The sequence below is a fragment of the Ischnura elegans genome, chromosome X (genome assembly GCF_921293095.1).
Source record: "Ischnura elegans chromosome X, ioIscEleg1.1, whole genome shotgun sequence".
Taxonomy (NCBI): Eukaryota; Metazoa; Arthropoda; class Insecta; order Odonata; family Coenagrionidae; genus Ischnura; species Ischnura elegans.
This window is the reverse complement of record NC_060259.1, coordinates 23,935,462-23,956,503: the sequence shown is the minus strand read 5'-3', so window position 1 is coordinate 23,956,503 and position 21,042 is coordinate 23,935,462. Positions and strand designations below refer to the sequence as shown.

General features: G+C 38.8%; 1 protein-coding gene across 2 annotated transcripts in view; it reads left to right on the top strand.

Moving 5' to 3' along the window:
- Positions 1-2,356: 2,356 nt before the first annotated feature.
- Positions 2,357-21,042, top strand: part of LOC124170689 (thioredoxin reductase 1, cytoplasmic-like) — a 33,460-nt gene continuing 14,774 nt past the window's right edge. For both annotated transcript variants that reach the window (XR_006867534.1, XM_046549591.1), the window contains exons 1-6: positions 2,357-2,549; positions 2,735-2,828; positions 2,911-2,974; positions 4,180-4,397; positions 10,913-11,105; positions 17,387-17,529. Coding sequence is in view for 1 of the 2 variants with exons in the window: in XM_046549591.1 (XP_046405547.1) it covers positions 2,748-2,828; positions 2,911-2,974; positions 4,180-4,397; positions 10,913-11,105; positions 17,387-17,529 (699 nt within the window). In the remaining variant the exon portion in view is untranslated. The remainder of the gene's footprint in view (positions 2,550-2,734; positions 2,829-2,910; positions 2,975-4,179; positions 4,398-10,912; positions 11,106-17,386; positions 17,530-21,042) is intronic.

Here is a 21,042-nt window from a genome sequence, read left to right as displayed (position 1 = left end):
GAGGAGGGGTATGACATTGGTCCCTTGGAAGGAGAGAGGAATTCTCCCATGTAGAAGTTTTTAAAATACTTCTTTTTCATGCATTTTGGAGTCTAAAATATAATTTTTTCTTGGCAACAGATGAAAATGAAGGTTAAGACGTTTAGGGTTACAAGAATTATTAAATAAATAAAAATTTCTTGATAAATTTCAGAAGGGTTATGACCCTGGTGACCGAAGAACCTTGCTGCCAAATACCCCAATCAATGAGCTCCTAGTACTGCTTTTGCCTTCACCACCCTCTGAATACCAATTCTACATTCATGTTAAAGATCCTGCCGAATACTCAGATACCTAATGTACCCGATTGTTCACAAGTATTTTTAATATTCCTAAATTGGATATATTTTTGCAAATAAAAATATCCCTTTTTAATCAACAGCCTAAATGGAAGGGTTATCAGGGTGGAGGCACCAGTGCCATGGTTGCTGGAAGAAAAATTGTCGGGGGGGGCAATTAGTGCTGCCCTCGAAGTTTATTCTGCCAGGTGTGATGATGGAACTTTCATTTAGACAGGCATTTTCTTAAAATTACTTTTTCATATATTCTCATTTCTTTTCTTAAATACACAGTTCCTACTGAAGTAAGAAAAGCAGTCAGTACCAGTATTACCCAAACTTTTCATGGGCTATGGTTGCAAGAGCACGCACATTGATGGCAAAGTTTTTTTTTATTAGCTTGCAGCTACTCATATTGCATCATCCAATGATTTGGCATTATACACAGCATTCCCAAATCTTACTTTTGATTGAGATCTGATGCTATTTAAACTTATCAAATGGCCATTAACGTTTAGTAATTATCACTAATTAGTAATTTCCATTTACACATGGCTGAATGTGACCTTTTTTCCTCTGATAACACAGCCTTAAAAATTATGCTAAGTGATGATGATAAACAGCAATACCTCGAATGACCTATCAAATTAATGACAGAGGTGTTTAAAGTTCTAGTCACAGCGATACCTAGTATAGATTAATTAAATAATATCGAGTAACAAGGAGCAATCAAGATAATATTATATACCTACATAGAACAATAACATCAGGTCAAATACGTTCTCCATTACAATCCGAGTTCGCATATCAAGAATTCATTGCGCTTCCGTCTGGAAGTTGAATCACTGTAAGGGCTCCAGAAATTTTTTTAAGCACATGGAATATCAACTTCGCCGGGTGTAGTTACATAGTTCAAGATTTGTTTCCAACCCCCCCAAGAGTCATGACACTACAAACAGAAGCCGTGCTACACCCTTTTCACTCCAATCAATGATCGACTGCAGGGATAAATTATCTGCAGTCAAACTAATTGAACACAGTGACCCCAATTAATCCCAATTCCCGCATCAAGCAACGACCGTAGCCTGCGTTTATACATGTGTAAATATAATATTCGAATAACGTAGGCTACGCAACGACTCTTTTCCATTTATATCTAAGTGGACGATTTCCGAACATTAATTAACAGGAGATGCTAACATTTCTGAATGATTAGTCCCCCGTAAAAAATTACAATAGAAAAGTATGCACATGGAAAGAGTTGTATTAATAAAGAAAAATCAACGCCATTTCTTCATTCTCAAGAGTAATAAAACTCCGAAACATGGTGATACGAGAAATGTTCGGCGTCATTGTGTGAATTTCCACGTTTATCGGAAACCTTTGACCGCAAGTCTTGCGTAACGCATGACACGAGATATATTTCGTTCGTGCTGGTTCGTGCCAAGAGGAAATACCGAAATGACCTACAAAAGCCGCGGCCGCGGGAACCGGAAGGAAGTGGTCAGCGGAGAAAGGGAGAGATAATAGTAAACTTCAATGTCTTCGTTTCGGATAGAGTTCGAGTTGTCTCCATGAACACTCCTATAGCGCTACAATCGCAGGACGTCATAAAACAGACAGAGCGTTTATTTTCGCTCCTCCGCACTAAGAGATGAGGATCTAGATTAGTAAATAGTGTAAAATCACGCCAGAATTTAATAGAGCTATGTCTCAATGAAAATGTGTCGTCAAGTATCCTCGAGCATTGTATTCTACGACAGATAAATTCGACGATAGCACCTCATTGATGCAAAATCAAGTGCTTTTAACTTAGTATCATTTGATAATTAATTATTAAGTTTCCTTTATACCTCTATCTTGAATGGACGCGCTAATACATCGCGGATGAAGACGAAGTCGGTGGGTAATTTCAAATACGCCGCCAAAATGCTGCCATTGGGACTAGGGCGGCACAGTGGTGTCCATCCAAACTACGCGAGAAAGATCACCTCATCAACCTCATCACCAGATACCAATTTTTATCTTACCCTCTATCGTCTCTCCGCTCTGCGGCCTTGCCGTGTGGAAGGTGGGGGAGGCGGGGAATTTTCGTCTTTAAGATATTTTCTCTGATCCGGCTTCATCTGACACAAATCAGACAGCTGTCCGACCAGCAAGTGGTCGGTGGGAATGTGCCAGTCACTCCCATCCACTGTGGAAGATCCGAGAAGGAATTTATAACAAATTGAGGTAATGCATGTGAAGCAATGTGGTTTTTATGGCATTCGCGAAAAATGAGTAACGGTCATAGCTAGGAATGTCGAGTCTTTTGTCTTACGTCATGCTTCTTTCGCAACTAAGATATCCTGTATAACTCTTCATCATACCTGTACAAAATGTGTGTTGGTTTAACATCTGTCATCATTTTATGTTAGGGCCAGTGAAACAATGATGGAGAAGGTGCAGAATTTAATACGCGGGAACGCCGTGATGGTGTTCAGCAAATCCTATTGTAAATTTTGTAAAAGAGTAAGTGAAAACCTCTTCGAGTCGATTACTTCTTTAGCAGATGCGTGAATGATGGTATTATTGACATTATTTTTCACCCTAGGTGAAGGAAATGTTCGCCATGGAGAAGATTACTTACCATGCCGTGGAGTTGGATATGATGGGTGGTAAGTTTTTTTTGTAAATATCTCTACACCATGTGTGTTGGCATTGTGAAAGGAAGCCAGATGACTGCCCATTGTCTTTTGCTAGTAGGAGGTGCCGTTGATATGCTTCCAAGTAGCCGTGAATGAATGGCCCAACGATAATTGATATTAACTTATTGGTATCTTAAATTTCCTTCCCATTAGTAGATCAAGTATGATATTGACAATTGTTTTAAATATTGATGAATCGACTTAATTCTCCAGTTACGTGCGTGTTTTTGCTATTTTCTTTTCTATGACGATGTTTCGTTTTTATTAAAAAATTACGTGATATGGGTAATGTTAATAGATGTTTTAATCCTTTATGTTTGCGTCACCTGTGTATAACCATTAATTTTTGCGTAGTAATTGTGACCCATTGTGTATCACTCTCGTTCAATCGTGTATTGAACACTTCCTACTCTTTCCATCTCTTCACTATTACTATTCAGACCTGTTACGTGCTGCGTTTCTAAGCATTGCTACCATGTTTTGGTAAATCCATCTACTCAGAGTTGGAGAATTCCTTTTAGTAGACTATACTAAGTCATGAATAGAACACGTTAAGGCCGCTATACATGGTGAATGATCATGCCATCATTCACAGGATCATGTGAGTAAAATAGAACATGATTAAATTTTCCCTGCATGATTATGCGCATGATGGTTCATTCGTGATTTGCTACATTATACATGCGAATGATTTCATAAGCATGATCATTCGCCTTGTATAGCAGTCTTTACATTAGGCAGTGCAATTTGACTCTTTTTACAGTCAGGGGGCTTGCTCCTTCCCTTGTGCCCACTCATTTTGAGGTTTTTGTTTCAGGTTGTCTTAAGGCTGAATAATGGATTTGTGGCAAGTGCTGTGCTTTGCCTACCATGCTCCCTCATATTACCCCAGGAACAACTTACTTAAAATTATATATTCAAAGTTTACATTTATTTGTCGAGTTGTTGACCTAATTTTGAAATTGATATTATGAAGCTATGATGCAATGTTTCCAGTATTTAAATTTTCAGGTGTATTCTTCATTATAAAATAGTAATTTGTTAAGAGTGAGATTTGTAACATAAAGTATGCATTGATTGCAAGACACTACTGACTGGGAAAAGCTAAATCAGTCAACTTTTTGGGTTGTTAATAATTTTTTATCCTGAATATGCTGTTTCATTTTTATTGCTAGATGAAGGATTAGCCATCCAAAATGCACTTGCTGAACTTACCTCGCAAACAACTGTACCAAATGTATTTATGCACGGGCAACATGTTGGTGGTTGTGATGCCACTGAAAAATATTACCGAGATGGAACCTTAGCAGAGAGAGCTGCTGGTACTTACGAAAAGCGAGATTATGATCTTGTTGTCATTGGAGGAGGATCAGGAGGTTTAGCAGCAGTGAAGGTAAGGAATCCAATGGGGATTGTGTTGTTTCGTAAGTATTAAATGCATCAAAAGCAGGGATTAAAATTAGTCATTGTTTGAGAGGAAATAATTCTGTTAGAAAAAGTTACAGTAAACTCTTGATTTTACGAAGTCAGTGGGACCGGAAAATTGACACTTCGTAAAATCGAGTTTCGTAATTTCAAACCTTTTTCATAAGTCACGAAAAAATGTTCGCTTTTGTTTCTTCCGACCTTTTTTGTCTTTAGTGGTCTTATTTAAATGTTTTCGGTGGTTATTCTCAGTATTATTCACAGGAAAGACTTTTTGTTATCGATTTATGCTGTGAAAGATCGTTAAATAATTATACCACCATAAAATTCCCAGTTCTCATTCATACTTCAACATCAACGATCGCTTAAGAAATTCCTGACCAGTTTAGAAAACGTAATCAAATCATAATTGCAAAGTTTATTATAAGAATTTAATGTTATAAATTTGTGGTTAGGAGCGAATAACAACTATTAAGTTCGCGTAAGATATATATTTGTTTCCAGCACCCACGGAATTTTAGTGGCAGCCGGCCTAACTGCCATTTATGTCTCTATCGCTCAGTGACGAGAAAAAAAAAGAAAAACGAGGGCCTCCACCCGTTTCCAAAATAACCTTCGTAAGTTAATATTTCAAGTTACTCCGTATTTTCAGTTGAATGTGCTATCTTTTCCATTAGTTATTTTCATTGAGATTCAGTTACGATTATAAATTACGTAGGATATGATTATTTTCTGGCGAATGTTTGAAGTAAATTCTGTTTGAGTTCTTCGTCCGGATACTGTGCTCCGTCATCTTAGCAGACATTGCTACGAAAGACTTTATTCTTCATCAGGACCATATTCTTCATACCGGGTGTGAACTGCTATGTTCTTATAGTATTTCTCTCTTCTTTTATGCCGACGGGAGCAAGGTTCCAACCGGAAAACGACAGGAGAAACATCTTCCATTATCGGAGAAATAAAGAGAGAAACGTTATTATCGGCATTGAGTTTTTCTACAAGAGATGTTTCATCATTTCTCAACGTGTGTGAAGTATTGGTTCACTTGCGTGAATTCCCAAAAATGACACGCAGAAACCTGTACATTCACCTCATTTAGTTTTCGTGTCCCTTTCTCCTCCGTATTGAAAGTTATGCAAAGAATCATTGACGTAGAGAAAAGAATTTCTTAGTTTCAGCACTAAAAAATAGTCGCGCCATAATCGTAAATAAATATAGTGAGGAAAGAGCAACGAAAATAATTTCAATTGAAACGTCAGCAGAGAAGAAGAGAGACAATTAGAAGCGCGGCACCATTTCTCCGATAGTGGAAGATTCTTCTTCAGCCTCTCTCCGGTTAATAACTTACTCCCGTTGCAGGTAAAGATGAACAATGCCCTTCTCCACAATCGGGGAAAGTTCCCAGTGGGTGGGGTGAATAAGAGTGGGATTGGGATTGCCTGAGGAAAGAAGCGGTCAGCATATGGTGGGGTGGAGGGGGCAGGAGAGAGAAGGGTGGGGAAAGGGCCTTCAGCTCTGCCTCAGTTTACGTTTGGGGGGCGTATTTTTCTACGACGCATTCAAGATCCGTAACCTTACGGGGGGAGTGAATGGGAAATGCTGCGGAAGGAGGGGTTTGGGATGCGTAAGGTGGGTGTCAGCAAGATCAGCAGAAGGCCGCAGGAGGAAGTAAACAAAGACTTTGGAAAGAAAGATCTCTCGGCATGGGAAAACGGGGAGACGCGCGAGAAGAAAGTTCATGGTTAGAGTGAGAACGTCGTCTTCATTACGAGTAGCCTGAAAAATAAGTTTGTGGTTAATAGAGCCCAATACTTAAGATATTTAAGTTGTTTACTCAGGAAGGCTATTGTATACACGAAAAGATACTACTAAAAAAATCTGTTATTTTTTTCTTCTTGCCCTTCTCCATCGCCGCTTCCACCATTGTTTCTCACTTGCATAAATGGGAATGAAATTGGGGACCTAACTCGTTAGCCAGATCAAAATATCTTAATGTTTGGAGGGCAGCATGTACTTCTTTTTTATTTGGTGAAATTACTTCCTCGCTTTCATCTTCGTCGTTACTGCTATTCTGACTAGTCCCGGCCGCTGCTTCTTCCGACGTATGTACTGGCATCCCATTGTCGCAAGCCCGGAGATCGTTGACAAGGGCAATATAATCGTTTGATGTTGCGCGCTGTGCTCTTCCTGCTTTTTCCAAGAATTTTTCAAAATCATCTTTTAAGCCTCTACTCTCCTCCGCGATTATATCCGCTGCAGCTTCCTGAAGGTATAACGTAACGAATCAACTATAGCCGTGATATTATAGCAGTAGAATTACTAGTAGGCTAGTTGTATCAATTACCAACCTCGAGAACATCCTCATGATGCGCCATCAAAGGGAATCTGGCCGATTTCCAGCAATTTGCGATTGTAGTGGAGGAAATTAAGTACGTCTTTGAACCGTGTTCCTGCAATGAAAAATGACAATTTTATTAACTTGGCCATTTTAGCAAAGTTAACAAAATCGTTATTTCTCATCGCAGAAACACGGTTCAGAGACTTACTCGAATGCCTGATTGGCAGGAGTGCGATGCAAACAATTATTTTTGATGATGGCATTGATTGATAGATTTTCAAAATGCAGTCAGAGCGGTCACTTTTGGGGAGAAAAGGCCCCACGCTCGGAGGGTCGAAGAGAGGGGCCAGCGAGGGTGAGCTCGTCGAGGAAAGGGTCCCGGATTAGCGACCCTTCGAAGTGCTTCGGCGAAAAGTAGTCGAGTAGTCTTTGAAGTACGTTCACAGCAGCCTGCCTTGCGAACGTACCAGGTACGTTCACAGCAGTGCAAAGGGTTAATTAGGAGTGTACGAAATACCCTGCGCGACCTTCCTGACATGTTAAACTACGAAGTATTGTCGATGCGATGTTTACGAATAGGCACGTAAATAGGGGCAGTATGTCAGTCGCGATATTTTACTTAACTCCTACTTCCCCTAATTTCCCACCTTGAGGTTTTAGGCAAACCCTCTCTCTCCAAAGTTGAACTATTATTTACGATTTCACACTTTTGATGAACCACAGTTGGAAGCGCTGATTTTTTTAAGCTACATACGCCGGCGTAACTAGTTTTGTTGACAAATATTTTGCCATAGTTCGTATAAACGAATGCCTTTCGCTCCTGGGGACCGATCCGGGGTTCGTAAATTCAAAACATTTCGTAAAATTGAAACTTCGTATAATCGAATAGCACCATGTATTTACCATAGGCTTTTCGCCGGGACCGCACTATCTCTTCGTATAATCGAAAACTTCGTAAAATCCTGCTTCGTTTAATCGAGAGTTTACTGTATATTGTATAAGTGCATGTAAGAGCCGTGCACGTGTAAGAGATGCACCCCTGTTTTGCACATCAAAGCAAAAGAAAAAATTTTGCTGCATTTTTTTATCACATCGTGCAGTGTTGCATATTTATGCATGGACTTTTGATAGTTGTCAAAATTTCCTCTTTCAATGCTAAAAATTTACATGGCACTCAGAGATATGTAAGTATTCACTCATAGTCTTAACCTTATGATGCTTGCTTGTAGTCGGACCGGATACCTCTGATCCAAATATCCACAGATAATGCCCTTCACCTTTTACTCTGGATCCAAATTTGTCAAAGAAATTAAATCTGAATCTGAAATTTCAAATCAAGGCATTATTGAATGCAACGTCCCATAAGAGGGAGTAGAAAGACTTCCGATCCTCTCTTCACATATGCTGTTGCTCTAAGATTCTTGTCCTACTCACAAACAATTTTGTTCAAAAGCTCTCATTGGAGTATTGCAATAGAATTGCAGGCGTGGAAAATATTGAGGCAAAACACAACGGGCACGTAGCATGAACCTTCCCAAGAGATTGAACAACAATCATTGTATTTATTAAGCATCCTTTCCCCTTCCACCATGCCCCTGATTGTTGGGTATGTATACCAATGTAGAAAATAATCCCAACATTCTTCATACTAGATAGTTGAGCTAAATGCAAGCACCATGAATAAAAGTGTTCAATAATATAAAGTGTATTTTTTGTCCTAAAAATTATTGGAAATATTTTAAAAAATAAAGCAAATATATTGAAGTCGTTAAAATCGGATGACATAAGGAAAAAATGAAAGGTTGACAACAACCTTGCATTTTACATAAAAATTATGTGATAACAGACCCAACGATGTTTGTAGCCATAAACATCTGCCAAAAAAGACACCCTTGGCTACCGGCTAGCATGCCCATATGGGATCACCCAAAAATAAATGCAAATTCCTTGTCTCGCACGAAAGATATCACAAAGCTGGCAAAAGAAACCGAAGTTGACAACATTGATTATAAGGATAAGATTAAATACATAACAGAGTGTCAAAAATAAAAAGGAAAAAGAATCTCATTTACTGAAGGCCCTTTGTCATTTTTTGTCTTTTGCCACCTTGAACAGAGCGAGTAAGAATACCTATCCTGCCACAGTCAACTGCTGGTATAAACGCTGGCCGTAAACACAAACCGAATAAAGTGATATATTGTAATCATTTCTGGCGGAGACGGCATGCTCTACAATGTTTGGGTTGGAATTTATACGTTATTCTTTAGACCACTGCAGCTGTGCCCATATGGGCACGCTAGCCGTTCAAGGGTTAATGCAAAATTGCAATGCAGTGTTGCATTCTTTAGGATAACCATACTTTTCGATGCTTTGTATAGGGTTATCAACTTATGAAGAAGATGTCGAATGCATCTTGTTTGTATGTTGAGGACTTGCTGTATTTGAGAAGAAGTCAACCCTTGATTGCGTTATGCAGGAACCATGAAGTTTGTCGTTATGCACGTGGATATTGTTTCCGCTGAATGGTCACGAAAATAGGAAAGCAACAAGAAACTGAAATGAATTCAGAGGGCAAGAGCTAGGCTGTCTAAAATTGTTTTCCTCATGATCACTTTTCAACAGCAGATGGCTTCAAAGCAAAACAAGAATATTTTTAGATATTATATACACGGTAAGAAATATACCTCTGTGGTCGCAAAAAATTCTAGAGAGCGTAATTAATGCTTATTTTTGCATAAATGATAAAGAGGATATTGTCATATCAGATCCATCTTTTGTCAATTGCATTTCTAAAAGAAATGTTTGTACGAACTTAGTTATTACAAACCTCAGGGTTTTCGGTCCCGTAAATGTCGTAATGATGAGTACTATATACAGTGGAACCTCGATAAAACGACACCCCATGGTGCACCAATAAACACTCGCTATAGCGAATTGTCGCTTTACCGGAGGTGGTGTAAATAATAGCCAATATACCTCATATTACTCTTTTATTTTTATTTTCTCGCTTAGACGTGTTTGGTGTTTTTTTGGCCATGGTGTGTTCCATCAAATGCTTTCTATTAATGCAACTCCCGGACATGCGGGTATGCTGACGATTGCTTTCTGCTGCCCGAGGAACAAAAGAAGATCAAGCATTCGCGAATGCTAATGCCACAATATTTTCACCAAAATTAACTACTTATTTATCGAACGACAGTTTACCACATAAATTTGAGACTGAGCACTCCATTAACTTCATTTCTAACAGATCGCTAGCAATTACAGAGATTAAGGAGTCTTGGTGTAAGTTTTTCCGGTGGTGGAACCCTCGCTATGGCGAGAGCCAACACCAAAAGGGCCTCGTAAAAACGAAATTTTTAACATGCTTATTATAGGATCAATTGATGGTGCATCGGCTATCTCTCGTAATAGCGAGGGTCTCGCTATAGCCCGTACTCGCTTTATCGAGGTTCCACTGTACTCATCTTGGTTGTGAATGCTAACTGAACATTTGATATTTAGGCTATCATGGAAGGCTTATGAAATAATTATTTTATGTTGTACAAAAGAGTTAACTCAGCTCCTGGATGGAATTCTGTGCACGTTACTGATGAGTTTTAATGACGGTTGGGACCTCTGCTGACAATTATGAATCCTGGAATATGCACATTTATTTACTTAAATTAGAAAAAAATCCGATGAGAAACATTGCTAAATTTCCTTAAAAAGCCACATCACACCCGCAGGACTTTCAAAGCGAGTCTGTGGTTTAAATTATGCGTCATTAATACATATCTCTCGAAAACTATTAACTTCTAGCTCCTTCAGAAAATGTCAAGTGATTTGTTGAGGCGTCTAACTACACATGTGGCTGTACTTTTTTTACCTACTACAGCATGACTTCACATAATTGTCGGTTCCACTGAAGAGAGTCAGTAGAGGTGTCCAGAATGCATATCATTATCATTAGTTGATACAAGAGATAACTTTTTGCAGAAACCGGCACTGAAAAATGATATCAGGCATGTACGGAATTCCGCCTCTAGTTAATGGATTTGAGTGGTGTTGTTTAATTTGTGGGTCAATAATTATTTTACTGAAATGGAATGCCCTTTTTATGCAAGTTGAATTAAGTTAAATTCTTTGCAATCATTTTATGGTAGGAAGCGGCATCATTTGGTCGAAAGGTTGCTGTCTGTGATTTTGTTAATCCAACTCCAAAAGGCACCAAATGGGGGCTTGGAGGAACATGTGTGAATGTCGGTTGCATACCGAAGAAGCTGATGCACAAGTCTGCTATTGTGGGATGTGACATTAAAGACTCACCTCATTTTGGTTGGGAGACTCCTGAGGAAGGTAATTATAATTGTTTATAAATGCCTTTGTTTTTTTTACGGTGATTGCATTTTTTTTAAGTCTTCAACTCTGTGGTTCATTTTCTCAATCATTCATGTGGTCCTTGCCAGTTTTACTCAATTGGTTCTATGAATTATTCAACGTGCAAGTTTATGAAGCAACAATAACTTTTTGGGAGGCTAAATGCCAAGTACCCCAGTCTTTGGCTACCAGCACCCACCACTGGGTTGCTGAATGTGGCCATATTGCTCACTTCAATAGATAGCGATTACCTCAAAAGATAGCTCAGCATAATAAGTATAATTACCAATCAGCATTAATTATTTGCATTTCTCTGACCTCTTATACATTAAAGTACTAAAGACTATTCATGCCTGCTGTATATTTCTCCAAATAATAAAAGTCATTATGGACTTCTAATCATAGTTTAGAATTGTCTGTATGTAATTTCTGCTGACCTTTGGTGGTAATGTTATATTATGTGTTACAGTAGAACCACATTATAACAATATTCGAGTGACCAAATGAATTGTAATGCATAATTGTGAAATTAGTTCTTGTTCTGATAAAATTTTTTTCAACAGCATACGATAGTTTTTAAATAAAATTTTGTTGAAGTCAAAGGTGATGGCATCATCATTTGTTGTTCTCACTAAAACAGGCACATTTTTAGATGACTAGCTTAGGCAGTTGTGTGGAGATAAGGGGGGCCTGGGACTTCAGATTCCACCTCTTGACCAACCGTTATGCATTTGCTGACATTATGATCTGTTATTTTCCACTCCTGTGAAAAAACTTTGTCATCCTAGGACTTGCAGTTCGCAAATACCTCAGAGGAAAAATCATTTGCCTAGACTGGTATTTGAACCCAGATCTCCTGAAATTACTACATCAGGTGTTCTATTATTTCAACTACCAATGTGTTGGGACATGCAAAAGGTGGGGTTATTTTATAGCCAAAAGTGGTGATATATTTTTACAGAAGCGATATTATTTTGCCCTGAAAGCGGTGTTATTGGAACGGCAAAATATTTTATGTTGATTGAGAGCCATGCTTTCAGTGGCCCACCCATTGCCCTAAATTTAGGATATTATTAGCTGGGGATAATTTAATCAATAATGTAAATGGATTATTGACTGAATTCACCTATTTTATATATTTTATCCTTCGTTTATCCATATATCGAGCTTACATAGAGAAATTACTTTTAAATGGCTGTAATTTCAAATGAAATATTGTTATTTTGACCAAATTTTCTTCTTTTATATTTGTTCTCTTATCTGTTAACACAGTGCTATAGCAGGAAAGAAGTCTTTCTGAGTCCACATTTGCAGAGGGGGTCCAAATTGCTTAAAGGCACTGGGATACAAACGATGCCTCAGACAATTTGAGCTCCTGCATTGCTTGAATTACATCCACTGAACCCTGGGAATTTTGCTTTTGTTGTAATTTCTGTAATTCTCCTTAGTACTATATAGTACTACTACTAGTCGTCTTGTTGGAAAGTGGCCTGAATTTCACGGTGCTTAATCGGCAAAAATAATCGACAACCTACTCCTCCAACCTCTCACTCCCCTCCCCCACCACCTGACACGTATACCTATGTATACCAATTTTAAATCCCACGTCTTCAGATTCCCTTGAGAAAGCGACCAGCATCGGTCGGGAAACGTTGGGGCCACCCAAAATTGATGCGGCGACATAGCCCAAAAGTTTTAATTCAACATGACGAGCACCCGCGAAAGTTTTAACGAAGAATTCAGAACAATGTAGCTTAAATATATCCCTCAGAAAAAAATTTCATGGGAGAAGCATGAGCAGAAGAAAAACATTAGGAAAATCGCGTCTGAGATGGTGAAAATCGCCCTTGAGTTGGAGAAAATTGCAATTAACACATAATTTGTGTATTCACAGGAAAACCCCGAAATTCACGTTAAAATTTGCATTATAGCCTTTGCGACTTTTGCATGTCCCTACCAATGTGTCATCTTCTTGTGTGGAGTTGTAGGTTACTCTGTGAAGGTAGTCCTCCAGCTATTTCTTAAATTAATTATACCAGTAGTTGCATTCTCCTCTCTCTTACCTTCATTTGCTTTGCTCTCATTCTGTCAATGAAAATATGTAACATGTTCTCAGGGCTGGAAGTAGGAGTTTTGTCAGGGGTATAGAGCGTTCCACATTTAGTTGACAGTATGGGCTCTTATGGAGAATCGTTTCCCATGTTAATCTCCATAAGGCCGGGAGCGCGGTGTTGTCAATAACAGCACGAAAATTAATGTTGCGTTATGCACTGATTAAAAATTGCATTCTAATGTAGAAAGAGATGCTGCATTCATTGGTGCCAATAGTTTTTCGATAAAAATTATAACAAAAGCTATAAAAAACACTTCCTTAAATTTCCGTCAGGAACGTGTATTTTTTTACTTAATCTTCTTCTCGCAATATCTGCCTGACCGTTGTCTGTATTGAATTGAATCTTCTGCGCAAAATTCTTCACACTATTTTCTCTTTGAAGGTTTTCACCAATTGTACAAATTATGAGTTAAAATGTTGTTATGCCGACGTAACACCCTTTAGGGCAAGAAAATTTTTATTTTTGCAAGGTAAAAAGTAGTCGCTTACTAACTTACGTTTCTTACGTCGTAGGTCCCTATATGTTGCGTATCAAATGTGGAGAAAACTACAAAGTTATTTTTGGTGAAAAAATCATTAACTTACATCAATTCTGAAGCGAGTTACAAGGTTTTGATCTTAAGAAAAAATATTACGGCGCCGCTGGGCCGGGCTTCTTGCTTTTTCTTGCGTGCAGAGGGAAAATTCTCGGGCGGAGAAGGAGTGTTTCGTCAATGCATTCTATGAAATGTATTTATCTATTCGTTTGATATCCTAAACAGAAAATACTCATACGTTGTAACAGCAGTGTTTTTATCTGAATACATTGATACACGAAAGTAAGCAAGCGGCTTGGAAATAAGATGCTGTCGCCTTGGGTGTTTCGGTCCCACCGCATAAGCCAAGAAAGAAAATATCTCATAATCTGTGCGAAACACTACGCCTTCCAGTGCATGCCTTTTACAAAAGGGGGCTTGGGTTTTTTCTCATCCAGTGCACGCCTTTTACAAAAGGGGGCTTGGGTTTTTTTTCTGAGTTCCTTTCATAGGGTACCAGAAAACCTGCACCAAAATCGACCGTAGCCGAAGGGGCCGGGGGAAGAATTTACGAAGGCCTTCAGTTTGTCATTGCATTTTTTTTGGAGTGAACAAGTGTTGTGTAGTCTGCTGAATTTGAGAATTGTGAAGTGTGTTTTACACTTATCTCTGCTGTAACATGCCCAACCAATATATCCGATACAAAGAAGAGGAGAAAAGGTGAGAAGCTCATAAGCCGCGAAAGACAGTTGGTGTTCAAAGTCTTCTCGTATTTAAGGAAATCTCTCAGCATTAGTGAGGCCTGCCGAGAAGCTTCGAAGCTACTGGGTGCTAGGAGACAGAGTGAGAAAGGAAAGTTCCCGTGGTCCATTGGTGACTCCTTCAAAAACTAAAGAAATTAGACAGCCTTACAAAAATTCGAGAGCAGTGATTTTCGACGATTTTGTGAGATCGGGAATAAGAAGGAAGGTACATGAATCTTTCGTGAAAAATATTCCTCCGACTTTAAAATCCATCTTAAAATCGGTAAATATGGATAGTATTCTCCCAGATTACAAAAGGACAGCACTATATCGTCTTCTTTTGGACATAGGCTTCGTGTACGAACGCAGGCGGAAAAGAAGCATCCTTATCGAAAGGGATGATACATCGTTGGTGGCACAATTAATTATTTAAGGCAGCTAAAAAAATATCGTCGTGAACGCAGGACGAGTATATTCACAGGCGAAAGTTGGATTAATGTTGGACAAATAGTGAACATTAGTATGCGAAACAGACAATTAGAAAACCCGCGTCAAGCTTTCCTTGCTGGACTAAATACTGGCAGAGGGCCTCGATACTGGGCTTGGCCCCTACTTCCCGAGGAGGACGGTTTGCTATTATACACGCAGGAACGGTAAATGGGTTCATAAAAGAAGCATTGCATGTGTTTCTGTACAAAAAGCACTCAATGGATGAGCATGAAGAAGTGGGTGGTGAGTGTTACGAGAGATGGTTTGAGCACTCACTTCTTGCAAACTTACCCGAAGGATCAATTATAGTGGTAGATAATGCCTCTTATTACTCAAGGAAATTGAAATCCTTGCCTAATACAAGGTGGAGGAAAGAGAACATTAAGGAAATTAGCTTCGAAGATGTCAGCTTGAAAAGAGATCTTTAATTTACAATAAACCAAGTACGGGATATTTAAAAAAAATTAAAGATTGATGATGTCATATACAACATCGCCTTTCATGTAACACTAGCCAGAGCCAAAACAATAATGCATAATATGGAAGGAATAGAAATTTTGTCTCATTCAGGAGTGGCAATAATTTTTATTATCCTTCAATTTATTGTTATTTTTTACATTACAGATTATTCATTATTCAGCTTGTGCATTGAATAAGTACATAATAAAATAACAAAAACTTTTCCTTATATATTGCAGCAAAGGTATTGTAATTAACGCTAAAATATTCCCCAATTTACGCCGTCTTTCGTGCGATCCCTAAATCCTTTTTGAACTAAACCATTTTGGCGCTCTATTATGTGTGGTTGCATACGCTGTTAGGATGCCTGCCGGCGGAGCGGAAGCTTGGCAACACTGTTATCCATAAGGCCCGTACTGTCAACTAAATGTGGAACGCTCTATAGCTAAGATCAGTTTGCCACCCCCTAATCCCCCTTCCTTCACCTTTCCCCCACCTCTAAAATATATCACCTCCATAACCTATTTTTTGAGATGCAGTAGTTGAAATTACACACTCTGTATGCTACTAAGAAGTTTTATTTGTGAATGACACTTCAATAACATTTACAGGAATACACTTATATTAATACACTACAATATACTTAAACATGACTTTTACAAATAATTTGTTTGCATTGTGACTCAATTGCAAATTTTGCCACCCCCACCGCCTGGCGCACATTCCCCCCTGATCTGCCCTAGTTAGGGGCCTGCATGTACTCAACTGAGTTTGCGGGAAACTCATTTACTTGGTGTGGTGCTGGACATCCTGGCTTGCCGTATGCACCAATGTGGCACGTGGGTACTTGGTCACGAATCCTCTTCCCGTGTGAAGTCATGAGGCATATAAACTAGAGGATGGCTCGAGATTCCTAAAGATGACGTGCCATCTAGCAGGGCAGTTGTTCGATGTTGCGGTGACACTCAATTTGTGCAATCATGTAGTGACTCAATATGTAAATGTCATACTCCAGTGGAAGTTTAGTGCTATCATGTCCCCTGTCCCCCCTATAAATGTTATTTTCAATATTATAGACTTAAATTCTATGCTATCAAATGCATTGTCCAAAGGTGATACCAAAATTTATATCAGAGGTGCTGAACGATTTTGACCTTTAAGGCTCCCTCTCTAGGATTTTGCCTCATGTCAAGTACACAAAACTGACACATTCGTGGTTAAGGTTCTGTCCTTCTCGAAGCCTCGTCCACCAATCACCCCTTTCCATCCCCCCATTTCCATCACCATTCTTTGCATTCAGGGGCCTCAAAATTAGGTCAGAGACATGAATGAGGGAAAGGATGAAGGTGTCACCTAGCTGCCGTGTCAATGTCTGTTGAGTCATGAATTCTCATAGGCTATTTGTCCAAATTTGCAGTCTTCTAAGGGCTTCATATGAACTCTGTTTCCCCTCCTGCTGCCTCAATTCCATGATGTTCAAGGGATCTCAAAGCCTTACTTAGACTTCACTTGCATAAGGAGTAATTTGGCAATTTAGTCTAATGATTTCCAATGTTTCAAATCTACGTCACTTTCTAAGTCGTGTAATTGCAAAGTTTGCTCGAATTTAGAAAAAAATTGAAGATGGATATGACTTGCATAAAACTTGATTATATGAAAACGAACTTAAATTTTATGACAGTTGTTCTTGAGAAGTTTTGCTGCAAAGAAGTTTCCCTATATGGATGCATGTAAATTTCATGGGAACTTATATTAAAAGCTCATAGTTGTGAAATTTAGTTTTTATCAGATTCATTATATTGTGCTTCTACTGTTTTTTTGTAATATTTGGCTTAATTCTATGCCTTAGTTAAGTTATTTAAATACTTATTTTAGCATTGATTGTGATGTGATTACAACCCTATAATTCTATTGATGTTGTTTCTAATTTTCATTTTGTAGTTAAGCACAACTGGGAAAAAATGGCTGGTGAAGTGAAGAAGCACATCATGTCACTCAATTTTGGTTATCGTAGTGATCTCGTGTTGAAAAAAATTAAATATTATAATGCCTATGCTACATTCCTGGATAAACATAAATTAAAGGTAAGCTAAATGTGATGTAATTATGTCCTCAAGTCTGGGAATTCCAGTCGTTTATGAAATTCTTGAAATTCCTGAAACTTTATTGTTAGAAATCCTCTTTCCTCAGTTTAACACAGCCTTGAAATGTGCAATGGGAATGCATTGCTGAAATGTTGTGTATGAAGGCCCATTTTATTCATAGCATGTCATTGTGCTGGTTAGCACTGAAAAAAATTGGTTGAAATTGCAAGAATGTGAGCTTGGAATTATAGCAGGTGCTATTTTGCCATCTCTCATCCATGTTTTCTCATAAGTGTTTTAGCAATTCACTGGTTTACACTGCTCAATTCTGACGGCACCTTTGTACGTATGTCAGATTGCACAATGACCTGCCTCATGTAAAACAGCCGTAACCCTTTTAGTGGCAGCCTATTATGCTTAAGAATGTCAGGGCTTTTTTTGGTGAATAGGGTAGTTTCCTTCATCAAAGAAAATGAAAGGTATTGATTGTGATGTGTTACCAACCATTAGTGTATATTCATAATATACAAATTATTTGGTTTTAGAAATCCCGTTTAGACGAATGGCAATGGTCAATTTTCACTTTTCATTTAATCATGAAAAATAGATGTATCATTTAAAAATCTAAAAGCGTGAAATGAGTACTCCAGGAGTAATAATATTTAAATTTAGGCTATAAAAAATAATAGGAAATCACCCTATTTGTAGGTTTATGCCTAAAAATTTACATGAAGCCTAATATGCATTTTAAGAAATATTTTTTTTCCCAAAACTTATGGGTATGTTAAAGCATGATAGATAATAAAAATAGTTACCAAAGCTACATGAAACAAAAAATGAAAGGCGTGAGTATAAAAAAACTTGGCCGATGGATCGGCCCGCTGGCGCTATATGGCCTCGGGTACGATGTGAGTGGCGAGCGGCAACCTGAGCGGCAGAGGTGGCTACAATACAAGCGGCACCGCTCAGGTTTCTCACCTTTTCTAACTTCAGTCTTCCTTTGTTTGGCTGTATTCTCACTACTTTGATGTTTCTCCGCTTACATTTTCAACTACACTGAAGGATGAATCTACTGAGCGGCGAGCAGCAGTGGAAAAGAAATCGGTCTGGACTTGGGACCATGAGCGGCACTGGGCGGTGCCGCTCGCCGCTCAAACATATCGTACCCACCTTCAATGGATTTACACGCAACTAAATGAGGCCCGATATCAGAGCGGCGCCGCTTGCCGCTCACCACCCGCCACTCGTATCGTACCCGAGGCCTAAGGGTTAATCCACAGTTACTAATTTGACTCATTGCTAATCCATAATCTTAACCATTGGAATTCTGGTTCCATAAAAGGTGTTGGTACTGGTCAGAATGGGTCAGAGAAAAGTCTGGTAATATTGTCAATGGCATCTGGGAAATTTTTTTATGGTATGCAATTCTTTGGGTCTTTGGCCTGGAAAAGGTGGGGCTTTAAAAATTCCTAATTGGTTTTACGAAATTTGGGGTTCCTTCTTAGACTCTACCATGTAAGTTAAGCTATTGGTTTTGTGTGTTTATTGTAAAAGCTTTTTGTTTCAAAGTATGAAAGTAAGCTAATGTATACAGTGTTCTATTGTTAATACGAGCAATGTTATTACGAAGCAATTCGTTGATCCCAACGAAAAGCCCTATCCAATCTATAGTAAAAGAACCATTATTACGCACCTCAGTCCCGGTCCTGGCAGTTACTTAATGAACTTGATTACGGAGTTCCACGAATAAGCATCGGCATTTAGGTGGATATGCAATATGCGAAGTTTTAATAGTTCGGCTCCGGAAGCGTCGCACACCCAGCTAGATCAATTCTTCACAGTCGTGAGTTAGCGCACATTGTCATGCAGTGTTGCATTCTGCAGGATAACTGTACTCCTCAATTCCTTGCATACAGTTCGGCCGGCGAGAGTTGCCCGATGACAGCACCATAGGAGGGGCGGAAAACCCTGCGCCAGCACAGTTTGCAGCCAATAGATGTCCCCCAAATGTACCTCACACCCTCGCCGAGTCGTACAATGCTGTCAAATGCATATGGAGCACGGAAATAAGCCTGATCCACCAAAACAAGTGATTCCTCCTCTGGGCCCTTCACACTCCTTATCCCTTCCAGCTCCTTTCTTCAAGGGACTCTTTTGTTTACAAGTGAAGTGAAGGCATTTCCATATCTTCCTTGGCAACCTTGCCCCCTACCCCGACCTAGACCATTCTAACTGTCATTGGACAACTCTCTGCGGCCGGACTGAAGGTTTATCAACTTACAAACAAGGTCTTTTAGCACATCTATTTCGTTCATTGAGGAGTTAATGTATTCAGAAGATATTAACCCCCCATTGCATCATGCTGCTTTCATCTAATGAGAAGCTGAAACAAATTTTCTTGTTTAAATAATAAAATTTTATATACTTGCACTGAATTTAATCATGTTTATTGTTCACATTTTTTTCGACAATTTCTAAAAGAAACATTCATTCGAACATCGTTATTACGAATCCCCAGTTTTTCGGTCCCGTGAACTTCGCAATAATGAGAATCTACTGTAGTACACTTCAAAGCTTGTATCATATCAATATAACAGGAGACATGATTTCCTGTAGGATTTCCGAGGCAATGATGTCCATTTTCTTGCTTCAAGTTGATTCGTAGTTTTCCGCGGCGTTGTCTAGATGATGCCTCCATGTTCCTGGGTTTCACCGCGTGGATTTTCTTTGTGAAAATCCACGCGGTGAAACCCAGGAACATGGAGACATCATTTTCTTGCTTCATTTGAATTTCTTTTCATAAAAGCAGTATCTAAAGCTAGTCATACCACTCCCTGAAATCCTTTTTGTTTCTTGAATGTAGTAGTATTTGTTGAAGGTTTGTCTTTAATGCTAGTGAAGAGAAACTTGTATAGTATTTCTGTTGGGGATGCAACAGATAGTTGATGAAGCAATGGATGAGAAATGGTTCATGAATGAAATCACTTTCTAAAATGTGATGATGGTGAATGCAATGGAGTGAAAATGAACCAATCTCAAGTGAGCTGTTGCTCTTGTGTCACGATTATGTTGATTATATTATTCATTAAAATGCTAGACTTAGTGTGAGCTGAATGTTGTATTGGTAGCTTAAATATTTTTATAATGAAAAATACTTGTTTCCATGGACTAAGTTTTCACTCCAAGATATTGTAAATTAGTTTACTACAAATTTTCCCTGAGCTTCCGAAAGTAGTGCTTCAATCCCCCAATAAGTTCGTTGATGTAGGCAGCTTCTCTCTCACAATGTGAAATGTGTACCTATGATGTCAAATGTAATATACCCGTAGCGGCCACCATTCTGAGCTTGTCATTTGAGGTTAAATTTGACCTTTGATTTCCAAATAAACAGGGATTACACTTTACTAGTCTACTAGTTTTACTAGTGAGCATTTGTGTCATCCTTAGTTTCCCTCTGACTGTGTGTGCATGCTCTTAAAAATTCACCTTTTTTCCTACGGAGATTAGCTTAGG